Source organism: Talpa europaea, assembly GCF_964194135.1.
Source record: "Talpa europaea genome assembly, chromosome: 1".
Lineage (NCBI taxonomy): Eukaryota > Metazoa > Chordata > Mammalia > Eulipotyphla > Talpidae > Talpa > Talpa europaea.
Genome location: NC_140073.1, coordinates 46,466,075 through 46,490,910, shown reverse-complemented (window position 1 = coordinate 46,490,910; position 24,836 = coordinate 46,466,075). Strand labels below are relative to the sequence as shown.

At 38.3% G+C, this 24,836-nt stretch overlaps 1 protein-coding gene across 1 annotated transcript in view; it reads right to left on the bottom strand.

Annotated features, from left to right (window-relative positions):
- Positions 1-24,836, bottom strand: part of PPME1 (protein phosphatase methylesterase 1) — a gene marked incomplete at both ends in the record, with an annotated part of 64,643 nt that overhangs the window by 551 nt on the left and 39,256 nt on the right. Inside the window, 7 exons of the mRNA XM_084232014.1 lie at positions 466-530; positions 3,143-3,187; positions 4,096-4,225; positions 12,745-12,868; positions 16,390-16,455; positions 19,508-19,598; positions 21,405-21,559. Of these exons, the coding sequence (XP_084088140.1) occupies positions 466-530; positions 3,143-3,187; positions 4,096-4,225; positions 12,745-12,868; positions 16,390-16,455; positions 19,508-19,598; positions 21,405-21,559 (676 nt within the window). The remainder of the gene's footprint in view (positions 1-465; positions 531-3,142; positions 3,188-4,095; positions 4,226-12,744; positions 12,869-16,389; positions 16,456-19,507; positions 19,599-21,404; positions 21,560-24,836) is intronic.

Sequence of the window (24,836 nt, the reverse complement as noted above, 5' to 3'; positions counted from 1 at the left end):
AAGGCAGCCGGGCCTCTCTGGTGGCGCAGGCGGTTGAGCGCAGCACTGTGAAGCTGTCCGCAGCCTCTGCAGCACAGGTTCGATCCTGGCCGGCTGGCGAGAATCCCACATGGTGAAGCAGACCTCTCCTGTCTCTCCCACTGCTACCCTCAGCAGTGTATTTCGTCAGTCTGCCTGTTCTGTTCCCCGCTCTGTCTCTGGTGATCCTCTCACCCTCCCGCGCATCTGGCCTCTACCCCGGTTCTTGTGTGCATGAATAAATAAATCTTTAAAAAAAAAAAAAAAAAGACCATAGGCAGCTGCCAGGGAGAGGTTTGGGGAGCTGGTGGAGTCCCACAGGCACTGTGGAGGCTGACAGCTGCTGCTGCAGGTAATGCAGGCTAACTCAGAGGATTGCTCTAGCTTCTGTGAGATCCCAAGTTACCCTCACAGTTTTCCTTTTCAGTCATCAAGCACCACACTCACCTTGTCTGGGGCATCTTCATGAACTGCATGACCACACTGGGGTAGGACTTGCATCTGGAACTTGCCTGGAGAGGAAAAAAACTCAGGCAACCTCAGGGACTAAACAGTCCTCTTCTTACCAACTCTACAGCTTCACAGGTCACCCTAGGAAAACCTCCCCATACCCCTTTCCTCGCCCCACTGAATCCGCAACCCAATTATTAAGCTTTTGAGGAGGATAGTAATAGTAATACTAATTATAACTTTGGGCAAATAATTTTTTCTTCTACAATAGTATTTCATATGTGTGTACTTTGGGCCAGATACAAAGGAATAAACAAAGGAGATTTATAATCTAATGAAGAAGCAAAACACAAAACTCAACATATTAATACAGTATGTAGAGTTTGATGTTAAGACTGAACATATGAGAAGAGCAAAGGAAAGGAGAATTCACCATCTAATAGGGACCAAGCAAGGCTTTCCTGAATAGAAAAAAAAACAGCCTACACAAAGAAAGGGAGATGAAATTTGTATTTGGTCCTGAAATATGAAATTTGGCATGGCACTTGTGAGAGTGATTAACAATGAGGCTACAGGGGCCTCCGCTGGTGGCGCAGCAGTTGAACGCTGGACTGCCAAGCTGCCTGAGCCTCTGCAGCACTAGTTCGATCCCCAGCCGCCGGTGAGGGTCCCACATGGCACACAGACCTCTCCTGCCACGCCTGCTGCTCCCCTCAGCAGCATATTTCGTCGGTCTGCCTGTTTTGTTCCCTGCTCTGGCTCTGGTGAATTCTCTCACCCTCCTGTGCTTCTGACTGTACCCAGTGCATGTATAAATAAATAAATAAATCATAAAATAAAATAAAATAAAATAAAATAAAATAAAATAAAATAAAATAAAATAAAATAAAATAAACAATGAGGCTACAGAGGTAAGCAGGGACCATACCAGAAGGATTTGGTAAGCTATGTTAAGGATTTGAAATTTATTACTACAATAATAAATTACCTTCTGAGTGCTTAACAATCATACTAAACACTTCTTACACTGTCTCACAGAACACTGTAAGCTCACAACTAATCCAACAGCTATTAAGAGTGAACGGAAATGACTGGTAAAGCCAAGTCCCTAAGCAGAATAAACGATAGGGGACCCAGAATTCCTGCAAGTGTAGAGAGAGCAAACTCACAGTGTCTTGGTTTCTCCATTTACAGGAAGGGAATAAGTGCTAAAAGTCCTCTGGTCATTCCATCTATGATTCTCGCTCCAGTTATACAGTGCTTTAAAAAGTTTTCAAAACACTCTCCTATCCATAGTTTCTAAGTTGATTCTCACATCTTACTGTATAAATTTAAGCAGCATAAATACTGAAATCCTTTTCCGAGATGATGAAACTGAGGCCATGATTAGTGATTTCTCTAGATTGTTTCATTAGTAAAGGAACTAAGACCACTTCATTCAGTATAACATTCTGCGTATTAATATATTAATACCCCTGCACTTGCAGTAAGCTACACCGTGATGTTCTAGCCTAGTCCCCTCTCCCTTCCTTCTCCTAATGTACTACTGTTAATGCATTTGGATCCAAATACAAAGCAGTTTGTGTCCTCATTTGCAAGCTTATGTAGTATATACCACTGGTGCTTGCCTGCCAGGAGTGTGTATTACATACCATTGGTGCTCTCCTTAGAACAGGGCTGGTAACACCATTTGCACAATATCCCTAATAGGGTCCAGCACAGGGCTAGAGACTGAATAAGTTCTTAGCAAGTCATAGGTTAATGAATGATTAGCTGAGTGACCAGATCCAAGACTTGTAACTTTACCCCTATTGGTGTTTCTATTAGAGCAGGCTCTGAATACTAGGGATGCATTTTCATTCAGCTCTGGAAGAGTGGGTAGAAGGAATCAGGGAGAATTCTCATATATTAACTACTGTGTCCATCGACTTTGCCTTCACTAAGCCTTTCATCAATACTAAAACAAGAGCCTCCACTGTTATCTAAGCAACACACTTGTGCCTGAGCTCAACAGGTCACTTTCCTACTCATTATACCTTATAATCCTTGTGAGACTGACATTCTCACTTTAACGCCGTGAAAATAAAAGCTAAGAGAGGTCAAGTAAGTTGCCCAGGGTCAAAAAACTAGTAGGACATAGCTATCTCAAACTTAGTGCTCCCACCCTCAGAGCCCTTAAACTCCCTCTTCAAACTCAATGCTCCTACCCTCAGAGCCCTAAAACTACCTCACCACACTCTCATCTAAATGGAGTGTACAGCTTTTTATATTGGGGTTATCTTTGACTCCTTTCCTAAAAATTCTAATAATAATGAAAATTTTGATCAGTTTTAGAATGTCTCCTTTCATGTTATGATATATGCCTACCCTACAGTTTATAAATGCCCTTTTCAAAGATATTGTCTCATTTCAGTTCTTACAACTTTGAGACATAGAAGGTATTATAATTTCCATTTGAAAACGGGGGTGAAGGAAACTGAAACTCAGAAAAGGGAAGTATCTGCCGTAATCACACACTGGTCAGAAGTAGAGGTGGATGTCAAAGATGGGTCTGATTCTAAAGCTCCTGTTTTCTCCACTGCACATCATCGGATCAGGATATTCATTTCCAGGACTCTACCCCTTTCTCTGTCTATAGAGAAGGATATAAGGACATTATTTCTTGATGACTTACCTTGCATTTGACCAATAGTCAGATCTTTATCCAATCTATCAACACCTAGAACAAAACAAGAGAACCCAAAAGTTAGTAGAAAAGGCCATATAAAGAGGTTTTGCTATTTAGGTATGAAGTAAATTGTTATGAAGTTGGAAACACGATGACATTCCCAATTCATGTTAAAGCCTATTCTAACTCCCTGAGGGTATAGTCTCACCACATGAAGCTTTCAAGGCTGAAGTTCCCCCGCAATCTCTTTGCTCAGTTAAACTGATTTCTGTATTTTACTGTACTGGTTTATTGGGTTTTAACTTTTTGATTTTCATTATACTTAGAATATCCTTACACTACACTAGGAGGACTTGGGCTTGAGCAGGCAGAGGCAGGTGAGAATTAAGCTACCCCCCCACCCATCGCTTCTCGGCCTTTTGGCTAAGATCAAGTGTAGAATTAAGCTACCCCAAGTGGATGATTGTGCTCAGTTAGGTTTAGGGACTTGGTATACAAGGGGAGATGGGGCACAGATGAGTAAGGACAGAACTTCACTTTTGATGTCATTTGGTGAGTAGTTTTATGACAAAACACCTATGGAACTGTGTCGCTCCCAAACTCCTATTTGAGGTGCTAATCCACAGTGTGACCATATTTTGAGATATATATAGAAGCAATTAAGGTTAAATGCGGAATTAAGGTTAAATGAGGCCATATGACAGGTTTGTGTTCTTAGAAGAAGAAACACAGAGCTCATTCTTGTGCTCTCTACACCACATAAGGACATAGTGCTGTATGAGAGGAAACAATATCTCTGCAAGCTAGTAGGAAAGTTCTCAACAGAACTTAACCATACTTATACCCTGATCTCATACTTCCAGCCTCCAGAACTGTGAGGAATTAAATTTGTTTAAGCCACCCAGTTCATGGTATTTTGTTATGGTGGCCCAGGCTAACACAGACACACACACACTTACCAGCCAAGAGCAGCAATTTAGGAATAGGACAACTAAGAAAGAGATTGGATAAGCCTCGGAACCAGCCATCCCAGTATTTTTCTGTTTTTGCCAGTTCAATTCTCCAAGTGTATGGATGGTCTTTCTTGGTCTGAAAGAATAAGAGCAAGTTCTGAGTTTCTGAGGGCAATCCCTGGAGGAATAGAGTAAGAACTATGTTCCTGGGAAAAGCAAAGGGAAGGAAACTCACACTTATTAAGGGCCTACTCTGTCCCAGACATTTTAATTCACATTTAATCCTTATAACAGTGTTATGATATATGTTATTGTTGCAATATGCATTTTCAAATAATTATAATTTTACTTTTTACTTCTATTAGGTTCAGTGAACTCAGGAAACTTTTTTAAGGTTATAAAGCTAATAAATGGTGCAGCCAAAATTGAGCTTCTTTTACATCTATCTGGCAAAAAGGACACACCATCCAAAGAATAATTACCAAAAAACACATTGCTATCTAAAAAAAAGCTTATGATACAATATTAAATGAAAGAAGCAGAGTATACTGTGATTTCAGTTGGGAGCACTACTGGAAAAACGTGATATACTTTGGGAAAGAACTGCAAGTGAAAACAAAAAATAGGTTGATTTATTGGTACAGCATTTTTCCTTGTATTTTGATTTATGATGATATAACCTTTCTGCAAACATAATTTGAGAAGAAAATACAACAAAATATCAACATCTGTTAAATATCAATAGTTACAAAGTAGATGGGCATAGATTATGCACTCAGCAAATACAAGCTGAACAAATAAGTGATTCTCTGTACTTTTCCACATCATATTTATATGAAATATTATAACTGAGATACATAATTAGGCTACCATAATATTCAACTTTGATATGAAAATCTATAAGTGAACACAAGATAGCAACATATAGTGCTAAAAATCACTGATGGCTAAGATGTTCATTCCACTCAAAATGATCAGCAGATTCAATGCAATGCCAATTAAAACTCCATAAAGTTTTTTTTTGCAAAAATAAAAAATTGTCATCCTAAATTTTATATGAAATATCAAGGAACCCTGAATAGTGAAAACAATTTTGGGGGAAAGAATCAGAGGGTTTTTTTTTTTTAAAAGATTTATTTATTTATACAAGAACGGGGTACAGGCCAGATGTGTGGGAGGGTGAGAGATTCAACAGACAGAATGGGGAGCAGAACAGGCAGATGGACCAAAAATACTGCTGAGGGGAGCAACGGGTGGGACAGGAGAGGTCTGCTGCACCATGTGGGTGGCTCCCTGGACGACCGGGAATTGAACCAGCGCTGCAGAGGCTGCAGACAGCTTCACAGTGCTGTGCTCAACCCGCTGAGCCACTCGGGGTGGGGGGGGGCAAATTAGAGGGTTTATATTTTCTGATTTAAATACATCACAAAGCCACAGTAATCAAAACAGCACAGTACTGGCACAAAGACAGAAAAACAAACCAATGGAATAAATTAGAGAGCTCAGAAAGAAACCCTCACATATATGGTCAAATGGTCTTTGACAAGGGTGCCTGGACTACTCAGTGGGGAAAGGGTAGTCTTTTTCAACAAATGGTGTCTGGAAAACTGGGTAACTATCTGTAAAAGTCTGAAGTTGGACCATATTCCAAAACTGGATTAAAGACCTAAATTTAACACCTAAAACTATTAAACTTCTAGATGAAAATATAGGGGAAAACTTCATGAAGCTCCTTATGACATTGGACTTGGCAATGATCTCTTGGATGTGATACTAAAAACAGAGTCATTGAAAGCAAAAACAGACAAATTTTAAAACTTAAAAACTTAAAAGCATTTTGCATCAAAGAGCACAATCAACAGAGTGAAAAGGCATCCTATAAAAAGGGAGAAAAATATTTGCATATGATACATCTGATAAGGGGTTAATATCTAGAATCTATAAGGAATTCCTACAGCCCAACAACAAAAAATCAAATAACCTAATTAAAAAATGGGCAAAGGACTTGAGCAAAGATGACACACAAATGGCCAATAAGTACAAGCATTAAAAGATGCTTAACATCACTAATCATTAAAAAAGACAAATCGGGGTCTCCCTAGAGGCGCAAGGTGTTAAGATACAACCTATGTATTGGAACCAGAACAGACACATAGACCAATGGAATCAAATAGAAAATCCAGAAATAAACCCACAGATTTATGGTCAACTAATCTTTGACAAAGGACCAAAGACTATGCATTGGAGCAAAGAAAGTTTGTTCAACAAATGGTGCTGGGAAAACTGGGTCGCTACATGCAAAAGAATGAAGCTTGACCACTACCTCACACCATACACAAAAATCAACTCAAAATGGATTAAAGAACTAGACATAAGGCCTGAAACCATAAAATAAATAGAAGGAAATATAGGCGAAACACTACGTGATATGCATATCAAAGACATCTTTACAGACACATCACCCAAAGCAGTGATAGTGAAGGCAAAGATAAACAGCTGGGACTACATCAAATTAAAGAGCTTCTGCACAGCAAAAGAGATAATAACAAAACAAAGAGAAACCCCACCGACTGGGAGAACATTTTTGCACACAACACTAATGATAAAGGACTGATCACAAAAATCTGCAAAGAGCTGATGAGACTCAGCACAAAGAAAGAAAATAATCCAGCCAAAAAATGGGCAGAAGAGCTAAAAAGAAACATCTCTGAAGAGGAAATGAAAATGGCCAACAGGCATATGAAAAAATGTTCAACATCACTTGCAATCAGGGAAATGCAAATCAAAACTACCATGAGATACCATCTTACACCAGTGAGAATGGCACATATTAAAAAAACTAGCAACAACAAATGTTGGCGAGGGTGTGGAGAAAAAGGAACTCTTCTGCACTGTTGGTGGGAGTGCAAACTGGTCCAACCACTATGGAGAGCTGTGTGGAGATTTCTGGACCTACTAGACATAGAGCTTCAATATGATCCAGCAATTTCACTCCTAGGTATATACCCAAAGGACACAGAAACATCAATTCCAAAGAACACCTGCACCCCTATGTTTATAGCAGCACTGTTTACAATAGCTAAGCTTTGGAAACAACTCAAATGCCCAAAAACAGATGACTGGATCAAGAAAATGTGGTCCATGGTACACCATGGAATATTACTCAGCATTCAAAAAAGATAAACACATGTAATTTGCAGCAACATGGATGGCGCTAGAAGGGATCATGCTCAGCGAAATATGCCAGAAAGAAAAAGAAAAATACCGGATGGTCTCACTCATAGCAGAAATCTAGAAAACTTAAATAAGGGACCAGGAAAAAGAATAACTATAAGAAAGAAAATATCAAAATCAACAAACAACTATGAACAAGAGACACTCTATGGGGGGTGGGGCGTGGGGAGGGGAGGGATTGGGGTCAAAATAAGGGGATTGCAATTGTATGGGGAATATAAAAATAAAATTTATTTTTAAAAAAATTAAAAAAAAATATATACAACCTATGAAGCTAACCGCAACCACTGTAAGCACAAGTTCAATCCCCAGCCAGGGAGCAACCCACATGGGACAGCAGACCTCTCCTGACTCACCTGCTACTCCTCTCAGCAGTGTATTTCAGTCAATTTACCTGTTCTGTTCCCCACTCTGTCTCTGGTGAATCCTCTCACCCCCTCACCACCCCCCCACCCCTGCACCTCTGGCCTGCACCTCAGCTCTTGTATGCACAAAAATAAAAAATAAATCTTAAAAAAAAAAGACAAATCAAAACCACAATAAGATATCACTCCACACCCATTAAGATAGCTACTATCAAAAAAAGGACAAAATAACACATTAGATAGGATGTAGAGAAACTGGAACCCTGTATACTGTTGATGGAGTTATAAAATGATACAACTGCTATGGAAAAGTTATTTAAATGTTAAAAAGAGAACTACTTTATGATCCAGCAATCTTACTTCTTGATATTAAGATAAAAGAAGTCAGAAGAGGGTGTTGAAGAGCTATCACTGATTCACTATTTACAATAATCAAGAGGTGGAAGCAATCTAAATGTTCAGTGAGTATTGTTTAACCTTAAAAAAGAATCCTGTCATATGCTACAACAGGGGTGAAACTTTAAGATATTATGCTAAGTGAAGTAAGTGAATCACAAAAAGATAAAAACTGTAATTTCCATTTATATGAGGAATCTAACAATGAAATTCACAGTAATGTAAAGTAAAATGGTGGTTATAAGAAGCTGCAGGGAGTAAGGGGAAAGGGAGTTATTGTTTAATGGGTATACAGATCTGCAAGATAAAAAAGTTCTGGAGATCTGTTTCACAAGATATTAATATACTTAACAATACTGAACTTAGAAATAGTTAAGAGGATAAATTTTATGTTATATGCTTTTTACCACTATTACTATTAAGAAAAAGATCTCTGAGGGCCTCCCCGGTGGCGCAGCGGTTGAGCGCTGGGTTGCGAAGCTGCCGGCGACCTCTGCGGCACCGGTTCGATCCCCAGCTGCTCCCCGGCCACCAGAGGAGGGTCCCACATGGTGCGCAGACCTCTCCTGCCGCCCGCTGCTCCCCTCAGCAGTGTACTTTGGTCCTTCTGCCTGCTCTGCTCCCCGCTCTGGCTCTGGTGAATTCTCTCACCCTCCCGCGCTTCTGACTGTACCCAGTGCATGTATAAACAAAACAAACAAACAAACAAATAAATAAATAAAAACATGCCTCTATAAATAAAAAAAAAAATTTTTAAATAAACAAAAATAAATTAAAAAAAAAAAAAGAAAAAGATCGCTGAATGGGGAGTAAGGAAACTTGGGTCTTCCAGTTCTCACTAAACAAGTCATATATTACTTTAAAGTGAACACTAATTGTTATTTCAACTTGGAACCTAAGCCTGTCCCATTATCCGCAAAACTTTCTATTTATAATCATTTCTAAGAGATCAGTTCCACAATCAGAGATAGCATACTTATAATCCCCTCCATTCAGTATATCCATACTGAACTTCATATACAGATGATGCTCCAAGGATAGCATTATAAAAGTAATTTTTAAAAAAGGAGTTCATCTCAAGTCCTATAAATTATAAAAACAAAAACTCTGGATAGAGTTAAAGTTTTCTTGTATTTAGGGTATTGAAAATAAATCCTTTTGCTAAAGAGTTGGATAATAAAAGTAGTTTAGTTTAGATGTCTTCTGCTGACAAATGGTAATAAAACAGATAGATACAGTGAGATCTAGTTGTTGGATAGAAGTAGAATGCTAGTTACCCATTTTCCTCAATGTTCACCTAGGCAGGACACAGTTTTTCACACAATAACATCTATCACAGGCCTTCCATAATTTCCCAAAGCCTCACTTGAAAAGTATTTAAACACAAGGTTTTAAATATAGAGTTTCCTTAAATATTAAAAATAGATCTACCAGATGATCCAGGAATTCCACTTCTAGGTATCTTCCCAAAGAATTCAAAACACTAATGTGAAGGGATATATGCATTCTTTAAAAAAAAAATTATTTATTTATGCATACAAGAACTGGGGTATAGGCCAGAGGTATGGAGTGGGATGTGTGTGAGAGGATTCACTAGTGACAGAGTGGGAAACAGAACAGGCAGACTGACTGAAATACACTGCTGAGGGGAGCAGCAGGTAAGATAGGAAGAGGTCTGCCTTGCCATGTGGGTAGCTCCCTGGCCGGCCAGGGATCGAACTCGTGCTGCAGTGGCTAAGGATAGCTTCACAGTGCTGTGCTGAACCCCTTGCACCACCAGGGAGGCCCGACATATGCATTCTTGTGTCACTGCAGCACTATTTACCACAGTGAAGTTAAGGAAAAAACCTAAGTGCCCAAGGACAGATGAATGGATTAAGAAGATATATTTACACCATGGAATACTACTCAGCTATAAAAATAAAGATGAATTGTTGCCATTGTGACAACCGTATACAACTCAAGGGGATTATACTAAGTGACATAAATGAGAAGGAGAAAGACAAATACCAGACAATATCACTGATGTGGAATATAAAGAAACAAAACAAAGAAACAGACAAAACCAAATCAAAACAAACCCTAAAAATCTGACTGCAGTAAGGTAGGGAACAAAATGTGCAAGGGGCCCAGTGAACAATGGTGGAGGGTTATGGGTGCTTTGGTGTTGGCAGTGGTATGATAACATAAATCGGAAGAGGTATGAATCATACACAGCATTGTAAACCACTGTTCTCTCAATAAAAAAAATTTTTACTAAAAAAACAAGGTTTTGGGCCTCCCCGGTGGCGCAGTGGTTGAGCGCTGGGTTGCAAAGCTGCCCGCAGCCTCTGCAGCGCTGGTTCGATCCCCGGCTGCTCCCCGGACACCAGAGGAGGGTCCCACATGGAGCGCAGACCTCTCCTGCCGCCCGCTGCTCCCCTCAGCAGTGTACTTCGGTCCTTCTGCCTGTTCTGCTCCCCGCTCTGGCTCTGGTGAATTCTCTCACCCTCCCGCGCTTCTGACTGTACCCCAGTGCTTTTATAAATAAATAAATAAATAAATAAATACCAAAAAACAAAAACAAAAAAAAAAACCCACAAGGTTTTATGTCAGTCAGTCAAACCTGACTGAACGTAAATCCCAGCTCCATCATTAAGTAATAAACCAGTAACAAAAGACCCATATTTTAAGACTCCACTTATATTAATTGTTCTGATTAGGCAAATCTATAGACAGAAAGTAGATTTGTAATTGCCTAGGGTTGGGGAGAACAGGAAGTGGCTGCAAGTTTTCATTTAAAAGTGATGAAAATATTCTACAGTTAGACTATTATAACAGTTGCACAATTCTGTGACTATATTGTGTATACTTTGGGTAAATTATCTTTCAATAAAGCAATTTAAAAAGAGAGATTTATGTGTAAATAAATATCTTCTGCATATCTGAACTTCAATCCTTTAAGGACCAAAATTTAAATGTTTTCTCTTTCCTTTCTGTATTTTGCATCAGATTCTAGCCCCCTCTCCCCAAATATAAATTTTGTCTTCTTTTACAGAGCTGAGTGGATGCAACTGATTTCTTATTTGTCTCATCATTTCAAACACCACTTTTTACATTGTGCTGTAACAGAATGCCCCTTAGGGCTAATGGACTTAAAGTGGCTCCTGGCTACCAATGCTTTAAAAGCTGTGATTATTTTTTTTTAATATTTATTTATTTATTCATACAAGAACTGCGGGTAAGCCAGAGGTGCGGGGGGAGGTGGGGTCGGTGAGGATTCACTAGAGAAAGTGGGGAACAGAACAGGCAGATCTACTAAAATACACTGCTAAGGGGAGCAGCGGGCGAGGCAGGAGCGGACTGCTGCACTATGTGGGTTGCTCCCTGGCTGGCCTAGGATCAAACTCATGCTGTAGTGGCTGGCAATAGCTTGATAGTGCTGTCTTTAACCCTTGCGCCACCAGGGAGGCCCTGTGGTTACATTTTTTTGGCTAGGTTTTGTTAAACTTCATTATTAACATTTTCCTCATATATCCTTTATTGAGATATAATTGACACTATAATATTTTATACATTTAAGATGTAGACACAATTATAAGATCTAGTCTCTCCAGTTCTTCGGTGCATTAGATCTCTAGGACTTACTTCTCTACTAGTTGCAAGAAGTTTTGACTTTTTTTTTTTTTTTAAGTTTCTTTGTGTCTTTCCTCAAGTGTAGATGCTTTAACTACATTTCTTATTGCTTGATGTGCCTCATTTTATCTTCCAACAAAATTGTTAGAATTTATAAAACTATATAATTGGGCTTATTAAAAACTACAAAGAAAAAAGTGAGTTGGAGCTAAAAGTTTGGGTGTGTTATCCAGCAATATTTATATGTGATCACAGGTAAATATTGCAACCTAGGTTGTAAAACATGATGTCTACAGTGCAGAACTAAAATGAGAACTAAAGATGATAAAATTGGGACTAGAAGCACCCAATCTAGTCCTTAACACATAAAAGGTAAAAAGTAATTGAGAATTTGTATTAGAGTCTCGAATCTACAAATATTACTTTACTGCTTTAGGTAAGTTTCTTCATCCCTGAGTCTTAGTTTCTCTACTGTTAACACAGTAGAAAACATCTCTCTTAATCTCACAGAATGTTGGGAAGACAAATAGATTATCTTATCATGGTTTTGAAAACTCCAAAGAGGTACAAAGTATCATTCACTGACCTTAAAGACGACAAGAAGATCTCATTAAATTATAAATACTGTTTTTAAAAAATGTATTTTCTTCCTTACAAAAATTAGCATCTCAAATGTAAAGAAATACATGATGTACATTATCTCTACTACCTGCCATTAGTGAGATCTTTATAATTCACCCTAAAACGTCTGCTACTAACACTCACTGATCGTTTCCAAGAAAAAAAGGACCCCTTCCCACTACTATACTCAAATCAATTGCTCACAGCTAGTACTCACATTTACTAAGCACACAGCCCTGAACAAAAAGCTAAGGGAAGTTCATAGAGAACATCAATTTCTCCCATCAAAACACAGAGGTTATTTTTATTTGGAAAACAGATTAATGATGGACAAAAGGGACAATGGTGCCACCTCTTCCCACCCACCTTGCCCACAGGGAACCATTCCCATTCCATCCTTTCAAGAATGCCAGCCATCACCCACCTCCATGTCATCTTCCTTTTTCCTCTTGTTCACTGACTCGCTTCCCTCTTCGTCTTCTTCCTCTTCCTCTATGATTCCTTCCACTATAGATTTTGAGCCTTCAGGACTTGTAATTCCTTCACACCTAGATTAAAAAAATGGTTATCACATACTTCCACACACAAATTATCTCAGAGATTATAACACTTATGGTCTTTTAATAATCAAATGTTAATTAAACTTAACAATGCTCCTAGGATGAGGATGTGAAAGATGTGCACTTTAAAATGTACAAAACTAGACACCAAAGCTGTGGAAGGTCATGACCAATGTATTTAAAAGTTGGTTTCTAGTTCTCACACCAATGCTGACCCAGAGAAGGAGTAACCATTTCCTGAGATATGGTAACAAGAATGTTACTGGCATTATTTAACATAACCTCATAACAATTCAATGAAGAGCTAAAGAAATTGCCCAGGATCACCTAATGCATGAGTGGATGAGACTGGTAAGCCAATCCAGGTTCAATTAACTCCAAAGCTCTTATTACTCTACTATTTACAATAGCAAATAGAAAAAGAGTAAAAGGCCCCCACTTTTAAATCTGATCCAACCAATTATTGTTGTTTTCCTCTAAAAAATGTTATCTTTGGGACCTCCCTGGTGGCACAAGGGGTTAAGATGCAACCTATGAAGCAATCCACAGCCACTGAAGCACGAGTTCAATCCCCAGCCAGGGAGCTACACACATGGCGCAAAAGACCTCTCCAGACTCGCCAGCTGCTCCCCTTAGCAGTGTATGTCATTAGATCTACTTGTTCTGCATCCCACTTTGTCTCTGGTGAATCCTCTCACCCCCGCACTTCTGGCCTGTACCCCAGCTCTGTATGCATAAATTAATAAATCTTTAAAAAAATGTTATCTTTATTATGTAATTTGATTGAAAATTATTGTTATACAAACAGATGGTACTGTATTCCTTTTAGAACTCACTGCAAAAAATACATATATGAGGGTGTCAAAGGCAAAAATCTAAAAGCTGGGTAGCAGCTAATGCTACCCAGGTTGGCTCTGCACAATAGAAAATAATGTTATTTTGCTCTTGAAAGGAAGAGTGAAGAGAAAAAGAGGAGAGCGAACTAGATAAAGAGACTGGGATAAACTGACGAGTGGCCAACAGTAGATTTTAATGAGTCTACCAAATTTCTAGTATGGCCACAATTAGGTCAAAGTAGTACCACAAAGAAACAACATGTGCTTTGGATTTCTACAATTTTGGATAGGGAGGTTCAAGAGAATTTCACCTAGATCAAGAAGGATAGGGAGGTTCTAGCTGATATCTATGTGTATCTACATACACAGGTTTACATATAATGAGAAAATATCACTTGAAGCAAGAAATTTAAATCACTGAACTACCTGTTTATAAGTTGTATAACTTCCTAAAATATGTTGTGCTACTGCTTAGGTCTCAAAATATTTAGGATTGAAAAGCAGGCAGTTTCATCTTAGTCAGAGCCTCTATACTGTGTCTATGATACTACCAAGTTTCAATAATAAAAGCTCTAACAAAAAAGGTGAAGGACCTGTACAAGGAAATTTATACAACACTGTTCAAAAACAAGAAATAGAAGAAAACAGAAAGTTATAGAAATTCCCTGTTCATGGATTGGAAGAAACAACATTGTCAAAATGGCCATCCTATCCAAAGCAATTTACAGATTAAATACAATCTCAATAAAAATCTCAAAGGCATTTTTCAAAGAAATGGAACAAATATTACTGAAATTCACATGGAGCCACAAAAGACCCCAAACAATGAAAGCTCTCCTGACTTAAAAGGGACAAAATGGTGGTATTACACTTCCAGACTTCAAACTATACTATAAAGCCTTCTAATTAAAACATACACACAGACCCACAGAATAGAATTGAGAGCCTAGAAATAAAACCACACATTTATGGACAACTAATCTATGACAAAGGAACAAAAAATATACATTAGAACAAGGGAAGCCTCTTCAACAAATGGTATTGGGAAAATTGAATTGCCACATGCAAAAGAATGAAACTAGACTCCTATTTCACCCCATACACAAAAATAACTCAAAATGGATAAAAGACTTGTATATAAGACCTAAAACTATAAAATACATAGAAGAAAACATAGGTAAAACATTCTGTGACATAAACTTCAGAACTGTCTTTATGGATTCAACTCCAGAGGCAAGGAAAACATATGTGAATGTAAAAATTGGGACTACATAAAACTAAAATGCTTCTATACAGCAAAAGAGAGAGTAACAAAAATGAAGAGACATCCTACCAAACAGAAGAAAATATTTGAACAACATACAACTGACAAGGGACTAATATCAAAGATCTTCAAAGAGCTCATACAACTCAACAAAAAGAAAACAATTTAATCAAAAAGATAGGCAGAAAAGCTAAACAGGTACTTCTCCAAAGAAGACATGAAGATGGCCTACAGGCACATGAAAAAAATGTTCATCATCACTTATCATCTGGGAAATGAAAGTCAAAAATCACAAGATACCACCTCATACCGGTGAGAATGGCCCATACCAAAAAGAAAAAACAAACAAAAAACCAGAACCCTTTTACACTGTTGGTGGGAATGTAGACTGCTCCAGCCATATTACGGAAAGCTGTGTAGAGGTTCCTCAAAAGACTAAAACTGGATCTGCCATACGACCCAGCAATTCCACCCCTATCTATCTACCCAAAGAGCACAAAAACACTAATTCAAAAGGAAACCTGCACTCCTATGTTTATCATAGCACTATTTATAATAGCCAAGATATGCAAGCAACCTAAACGCTCCAAAACAGATGAGTGGATCAAGAAGATGTGGTATATATACACAATGGGATACTACTCAACAATCAAAGTCATACCCCAGCTCCAATCCCTTCTTTTCATCTCTCCCCAGTCAATCCATAAGGCAGTGCTGTCTGTTCTAACTTCAAATACATTCCAAAAATCACCATATCACTTCTCTGTTACCAGTCTAGTCTATGCTTACCTTCAGTACTCAGTAAGAACAAGATAAACTCATGCCATTTGAGACAACATAGATGGAGCTGGAAGGAATTGTGCTAAGCTAAATAAGACACCTGTATGTGGAATACAGAAAAACCAAACAAATGTTTAGACAAAGACAAATTTTAAAACTAACCTTGAAGGCTAACCTATAGATCTGAGTCATCTAGGAGGGGAAAAGAAGGAGGAGTGAGAATAGGGCTGGGGGAAAAACATAATGGACTATGGGTGGTTTGGTGGTGGGAAAGCTACTGTGATCACACCTATGGGGAGAAATCCTATACTATCAAAAAGTTAACAAGTATGTAAAACAATGGCGCTTCATTAAAAATGTTATATATATGTGTGTGTGTGTATATATATTATATATGTTATATTATGTTATATTATATATGGCATATTATATATGCCATTTTAATATACAAATTATCTAATATATATTATATTAATATATAAATATATATATATATAAAAAAATTATCTAAAACAACGAAGTCATTTACCAGGATGGTAAACTACAGATATATGACAAAAAAGCAATCTGTAATTCTCCTCATCGGTTTCGGTCTATAACCAGTTCAAGGACGAAAGAGTAAGACCTACTGTTTGACTTGACCAACCATCGAGACACGGGCAGACTCCAGGTTTCGAATCTGGCCACTCTTCACACTAAAAAGTGAGAAGGGAGAAAGGTTATTCAACATCCATTTGATCAAATCACTAAAGTCAAATGAGTAATTCTGCAGGCTCACTGGGACCTACTAAAAGCTGGGGTCACCAGTGTAGCTTACTATGGAGATTGCCACTACTTCCTACTTAGTTATTATGGCAATATGTTAAATAGTACAAATTAAGTCGAGACATTGAAGTTATTTTTCAGTTCTGCAAATATTTACCAAAATAAGACTATGCTTGTGCTCAGGAAGCACATAATTCAGTAGGGAAAAGGAAACACAAACATAATGAGGCAAGGTTCAAGGGAATCACTTTATTTGGAATAAGGAGGCTGGAGAAAGCTTCCCAAACATCCTGCCTACACTGAAGACTGAAGATAAGAAGCTAAGCAGAGGATAAAAAAGGGTGATCAGAGCATTATAGACAGAAGGCACAGAACACTATGATGTGAAACAGTTAGCAGGATGATTATTTTAGAGGACAAAGTGCAAAGAGAAGCAGGAGAGAACAAAGGGGGAGTGGGACAGACTACAACAAGCAGGCAGGAGCTAGTTCCTGGTGGGCTATGCATGCTCTGGTTTGGAGGTGAGGCACTTGGACTCTATTTTCACAAATTAGTCTTCTCACAGTTTTCTCCCTAAGTATACGTAAGGGCCAAAGAAAATGACTTATGCCCCAGGGGGAACTGGAAACACCACCTGAAGCAATACCCATTTCCATAAATCTTATTTTTTAGCTTAAAAAAATCATGTAAAAACTTAAAGTATATCCCCCCTTAGAAAATTTATGATCTTGTCTTATTTTAATGATAAACAGAAACCACCAGAATTATGACTTCATCATTCTACCAATGAACCAATCTATAGAACCATAAGTCACCAATATTTGTAATCATATACTCCATCTTGATGACTTTAATAAATGAAGTGTATCTTTATTTCTATTCAGGTCAACCTTGGGTACTGGTCCCCATTCCCTTTTGCTTATGCACATGCCCCTAATAAAGCCTTGTCTGGTTCACCCAAAACTCTCTGGTGAATTCTTTCTGCATATTTTTTGGAGGGTAGGTCTGTAACACTGATACTGATACTTACTTATGACACTATTTTTGTATCCAACAAAACCAGGGCCTAACACTTTTCTCTGATGGGCTAAACATTATGTGCAGGCAGTAAATCCATGTGCTGGATTTGTGGCCATATACCCTACTCCATACTTCAGAGCTCTCCTGGTGGGTTATCACCCTTTTCTGGGAGCAGATATGACACCTGCATTCTGCCTGGTCAAACAGTACTCTAAAGATGGGCTGACTCCTCCATAAAGTTTACTCTAATATTATAACCCTAAAATCTGTTTGGTTTGCCAAAGAGACTGGCCTGCCCCAAATGTCTCTCAAAGGTTATGTAGACATAACCTTCAGCCCTGGCTACTACCAGGATGATTGGGAAATGCATATTATATTTCACTTGACTATAGGACCGCTAATGTTAACACTCTGTCAATTCCTGCCATTCTCCCTCTCCCCTTATACCATTGTGTTAGATCAGCCCTCCACTGGTATGATCATTTTGTCTTTTTATTCTTACCCTCCCTAGAAGATGTAGACTGGCACATGGAAGCACTTACCAACTTTACCTAACTGGCTTTAAATGACTCCCTTCAGGAAATCTCTCTCATTAATACTGACTTAAAACTAATGAGAAGGGCTGTTTTGCAAAACCTAGAAGTGCTAACTGTGGTCCAGGGAGGAACCTGTGTAATAGTTATAACTGAATGCTGTGTCTATATTCCTTGAATGTATTACACCTATTAAAGGACACGCAACTTTATGTTCGGCCATTATGAGATGACTCCCCCTTTTAAAACTGGTTAGACTTTGGGGGAGGGGAAATCTGAACTTGGTGACAAAAGCTACTTCCAGGTCTTCTCCCTGAAATAGGATTTTCACTCTGTTGTTCTATCTACTGTCACTGCAATTTCTGGGCAACACTTAACATAAACATCCTTCAGAAAGTCCATGAGACCCACTGTCCTAGGAAAACTTCCTAGGATAATATCTACCAGGTATTAAATATATTCTCTTGATATCTCTGATTCAGGTAATATGTTTTGCCTGCTAGGGTAAAACAGTATGCTGTATGATGTAGGAAAGTACAAAAGAAATAGAGGAAAGCTTCTTCCTTTATGATGAAGGAAAGGTATTAAGACATAAATGAAAGGTAACAATATCCTTCAAGGGAAAATTTTAGAAGAGTTAGGGGTAAAAAGTCCAATATGGATTTCAAGGTCTCTAGCAATTCACCAATAGATTAAACTGGCTGGTTTGGAGAAGTCAAAGAAAGAGTTCTAGAGAGCAGACTGGAGATGGATTCTGAAGAATAGACAGGAAGACGCGATGAGAGAGTGAAAGTATTTTATTCCAAGACAGATCTCCTTGGGGGAGGGACAGTGTTTTACTCATCTCTGGTTCTTCATCCTTTAGCACAAAGTAAGTGTTTAATAAATATTTAATCTAATGAATACATTAGTAACTGGACAGTCTTAAGTGGACACAATGGCCAGTTATGTCAGCGGTTTTTATGAAAACCATTTACCAACATGATTTTTATTTAATCAAAACCCAAATAAAAACTGTGAACACATGCTTTTGGGAACACATACCCATCCTCTCTGTTTCTGTCATTTTTATTTGCAACACAGAAAGTGAGTCTAGAACCATGAAGTATTAGGAGTTGAAGAGGTCTTAAAGTCTCATTTAGTCTAAGCTTTCATCTTAGAGGTGGGAACAGCTAGACAGGAATGATCAATAATTAAAAGGAGTACTATAGTGTATTGGAAAAAGGGTTTGAGACAACTGAGCCAAATCTGAAACATTTAAAATATCTTCAAAGGTTTTGTTTATTATATAAATATTTTCACACACAATGTTACAATGAAGACTTGGAAAGTGAACTTCTATTCTTCTGAACCTAGTGCTTGAGCTGATGAAAAAAGGAAAGCTATAACCAAGCATTCAAAATACAGACAATACAGATATGTGGGGTACCTCCACTCAATGGCATTCTCCAGAGACTTGAAGGTTTTAGGACGACCACGTAAGAAATTCTGCATGCTATTAAGTGCATCCATGGCTGTACCTAGATGTTAAACAAATTTTTTAACATGGCATTTAACATATTTTGAGCATTTACATTTACTTAGTCAACTATTTACATCTGCCCTCAAGGACAGAATAACTCTGTAACGGCCAGCTTCCAGGATGTCTCTAATGATCTTTCCCTCCTGTGTTCTTGTGTTCATGTGCTCATTCCACTTTGAATAGGGTTGATTTGTGTAAGCAACAGTGTGACTTCTGAAGATGGGTCACAAAAGACGTGGCAGCTTCTTTTTAAATGTTAAATAAAATTATGGGACATAGAGACACAGATATGTTATGCAGTCATGAAAGATGTTTATGAAGAGATTTTATGACACGGAAAAATTATATATAATGTGAAGTATAGATAAAATGGGTGAAGGTAGTCAAAGGATATAAACTTCCAGTTATAAAATTACTAAGTCCTAGGGACATGATGGACGGTATATTGACTATACTTAATTACAATGTATTGCATATTTAAAAATAACTAAGATCGGGCCTCCCTGGTGGTGCAGCAGTTGAATGCTTGGTTGCAAAGCTGCCCGCAGCCTCTGCAGTGCTGGTTCAATCCCCGGCCACCGGGGGAGGGTCCCACATGGTGCGCAGCCTCTCCTGCTGCCTGCTGCTCCCCTCAGCAGTGTATTTTGTCAGTCTGTCTGTTCTGCTCCCTGCTCTGGCTCTGGTGAATTCTCTCACCCTCCCGCTCTTCTGACTGTACCCAGTGCTTTTATAAATAAATAAATAAATCTTTTTTTTTTTAATTTTATAGAGGCATATTTATTTATTTAATTGTTTGTTTGTTTTGTTTATACATGCACTGGGTACAGTCAGAAGCGCGGGAGGGTGAGAGAACTCACCAGAGCCAGAGCGGGGAGCAGAGCAGGCAGAAGGAGCGAAGCACACTGCTGAGGGGAGCAGCGGGCGGCAGGAGAGGTCTGCGCGCCATGTGGGACCCTCCTCCGGTGGCTGGGGAGCAGCCGGGGATCGAACCGGAGCCGCAGAGGCTGCGGGCAGGTTCGCAACCCAGCGCTCAACCGCTGCGCCACCGGGGAGGCCCAATAAATAAATCTTTAAAAAAAAAAAAAAAAACCAATGATGAAGCACATGTGAATTACCCAGCAATATCTTTAAAAAAAATAAATAAGGGCCTCCCCGGTGGCACAGCGGTTGAGCGCTGGGTTGCGAAGCTGCCCGCGGCCTCTGCAGCGCCGGTTCGATCCCCAGCTGCTCCCTGGCCACCAGAGGAGGGTCCCACATGGCGCGCAGACCTCTCCTGCCGCCCGCTGCTCCCCTCAGCAGTGTACTTTGGTCCTTCTGCCCGCTATGCTCCCAGCTCTGGCTCTGGTGAATTCTCTCACCCTCCCGCGCTTCTGACCATACCCAGTGCATGTATAAACAAACAAACAAACAAATAAATAAATAAAAACATGCCTCTATAAAAAATATTTAAATAAATAAATAAAAATAACTAAGATCTTTGAAGTTCTCTTCAAAAGAAAAAAACTGTAACTGTTTAGTGATGGATGTTAAGTAGACATATTGTGGTGATCATTACCAACATATACAGATGTCAAATCATTATGTTGTATAATTGAAACTAATACAATATTATATGCCAGTTATATCTCAATAAAAAAATGCTTGGACTGTTTTTCCCACAAAATAACAACAAAAGATATAAAAGATAGCGGGACATACTTCAAGCTGAGTGAAATCACTATATTAAAAGAGGAAAACTATAATCTACCATGGTGGTCTCTCAGAAGTCAAAGAATTTGATTTGATTGGCATTAAGAAAACTTACCTTCTACAACATCAATCATGCACAGACCCAGAAGGCTCGGTACCAGGTTGGATGATGTTGTGTGGACTGCAATAGCACCACCCATGCTATGTCCAATCAGCATAATCGGAGGAGGGAGGTCCCCATACATGGCTTCAACCACATTACCGACATCTCTGCAAGGAAGAAGAAAAGGCTGGGAATGCTCTCTGACAACATTGTAAAAATTATTTTCTTTCCCAATTCTTTCTTTTGGTTTATAACTAAGAGTCTTAGTTATTAGTCTACTGGGCCGTTTTGTAAATGTATCTATGTACATGTCCTCTAATCTTTATACACATAGCCATACATCTAACTCTTCTGAAAAATGGTAGTTTAAAGACTAAGATTTCCAATTTTCTAATTTTCCTTTACATCACACCTTCCCCATTCTACATGTTTAATACAATTGCCCAAAACATTACATTACTTTCATTTAAATGTAAGATGAAAGTATGGACATATTCTTTAACTCCTCTATGCCTCAAGTTCCCTACATATACAAAACAGGAAAACAAATTTACTAAGCACTGTAATGTAGTCAAGTTTGGGTCAACAGATGAATTGTAGCTCCATTTTACTTTTTACTGTGTAGACTTGGATTAGCTATTTAGACACTAAGTTTCATCTATAAAATGATGACAAGCATATGACTATTCTGGATCACTTGGAAGACTAAGACAATGAATGTATAACTACTTTGAAAAGAGTAAAGTGCTACATAAATTTTAATTATTATTTACAATTTGTCATGTAAAGTTGTTTGAAGTATGAACATAAATGTAAAGTGTTCTGAGAAACTAGAAAGACATTCAGAGCTAAGTTTTATTGGCTACTGTTCTAGTCTTTAATTATGGCAGTGGATTGGTTTTACGAAGTCAAATCTTAAAGCTTTGAAAGTGAGAAATGAAGTACGAACTTTGGTTTTTATTGGTGTATAGAACTTCTTTGCTATAGCTATAGATAAGTAAAGTGTGTTTCTATTGTCTTCTTTTGAGAGTGGCTGAGTCAGGCATCTTCAAAGGACACTTTTGTCTTGCTGAGAGATACTACATACATCTGAAGCACTCATATAGTGTTAGTCAAATATATTAGGTATGCATGTAGGGACACACTCTTTCAAATATGGTCTCCACAGTATTCCAAATGGCAATAGTAAATGTCATTAATTCCTTAAGAACTTAACTTTTTAAAAAAGACTTATTTCATTTATTTATGCATACAAGAGCTGGGGTACAGGGGAGAGGAGGTGAGAAGATTCACTAGAGACAGAGTGGGGAGCAGAATAGGCAGGTCTACTGAAATACACTGCTGAGGGGCACAGCAGGCGACAGGGGAGGTCTGTTGCACCATGTGGGTTAGCTCCCTTGCAGGGGATCAAACTTGTGCTACAGTGGCTGCCAAAAGCTTGAAAGAGCTGAGACTTAACCCCCTGCACCGCCAGGGAGGCCCAAGAAATTAATTTTTAAAATCTCATAAAATTATATGTATGAATAGTGTGGTTGCAGAAAATCTAAATGGGGAAATAAAGGCGATCACTCAATTTTACAAATAAAAACAAATACTAGTTTAATATTCCTGTGGAGTTAAAATTCAAAGGCATTTTTTTGGTTGGTAATAGATAAATGAATTTAAAAAAAGGGTTCCAGGGCCTCCCTGGTGGCGCAGCGGTTGAGTGCTGGGTTGAGTGCTGGGTTGAGTGCTGCGAAGCTGCCAGCAGCCTCTGTAGCGCCGGTTCAATCCCCGGCTGCTTCCTGGCCACCAGAGGAGGGTCCCACATGGCGCGCAGACCTCTCCTGCCGCCCGCTGCTCCCCTCAGCAGTGTACTTCGGTCCTTCTGCCTGCTCTGCTCCCCACTCTGGCTCTGGTGAATTCTCTCACCCTCCCACGCTTCTGACTGTACCCAGTGCTTGTATGTATGTATCAATCAATCAATAAATCAATCTTTAAAAAAAAATTAAAAAAAAAATAAAAAAGGGTTCCATGGAAGATTGTCTATATCTGAGAATTCTATAAAAATTTATTAACTAAGCTGAAGTGGTTCTAGGATGTCTGTTCTATGCATGAAGGTGGATAAGGCCCAAAACAAACTAACTTAATATTGTGTCTAAGCTTAGGAAAGGCATACATATCGAGGAAAAAGGTGGTCATAGTCAATCACTTAATCATCTGCTACCACAAGAAATTTATTCTTTATAAAATTAAAAGTATTAAAAAAAATTAAAAGTATTCAGTTACCAAGATAGTACCTTATTTGAGACATATTCTGAAATTCCAGAGAAATAAAGGCAAAGTAGCAGGGATTACCTATAAATCTAATCTATAATGGTGTACCAATTGGTATTACTAACTGGTAGATGCTTTTTAAGAGGATTCTACTATACATATTAATACCAGGTTCATTTCCTGAAAAGCAGTATAGTATATCACAGACATTACAGAAACAGAAATATCAGAATGACCCAAGCCCATGTCTTGGCTCTATTACTTTCAATGGAGTTGCATCTTATATGGTATAGGTTCTAAAGTTAATATGTAAAACAAAAATTATATTGTATTACTTGAAAACACCACTACTAGTCCATTAGGTGTGACCAATTTGTGATTTTTGTTTCACAGGTTGATGAAGCTGGAAATCACATGCTATTATTGCTTCAGTCATTTCAGCAAGAGCCCAACTTGTTGGCTCTTCTGATTCTTTTTTTTTTTTTTTTTTACCATAGCTGAATCTCAAATTTATTTTGCTGAGTGTAACAATCCATTGTTTATATACAACACACATAGATACAGGTAGGACATAAAAAAGTATTTTTTGGAAAAGGGAACAAAACAAGATAGAAAACAGGTCAGAAATTTCCAAGGGATTGACATGGGGGGAGTAGTGTAAAGGGGGGTTGATAAAATTGCTCTATATCTTAATTTTGGCAGTGATATTCTTTGGTCAGAAAATACTGTACATTAAACATTGTACATTTTGCTGTAGTTACACACTTATTTTTAAAATAAGAGTTAAAATTGTGAATTTATATAGATAATTCTTTTTTTTATTTTATTTTTTTAAAGATTTTTTTTATTTGAAAATTTTTTTTAATAATAAATTTTATTGTTATATTCCCCATACAATTGCAGCCCCCCCATTCTGACCCCAATCCCTCCCCTCCCGCCCCCACCCCCCTAAAAGTGTCTCTGGTTCATAGTTTTTTGTTGATTTTGATTTTCACTTTCTTATAGTTATTCATTTTCCTGGTCCCTTATTTAAGTTTTCTAGATTCCTGCTATGAGTGAGACCATCCGGTATTTTTCTTTCTCTTTTTGGCTTATTTCGCTGAGCATGATCCCTTCCAGCGCCATCCATGTTGCTGCAAATTGCATGTGTTTATCTTTTTTGAATGCTGAGTAATATTCCATGGTATA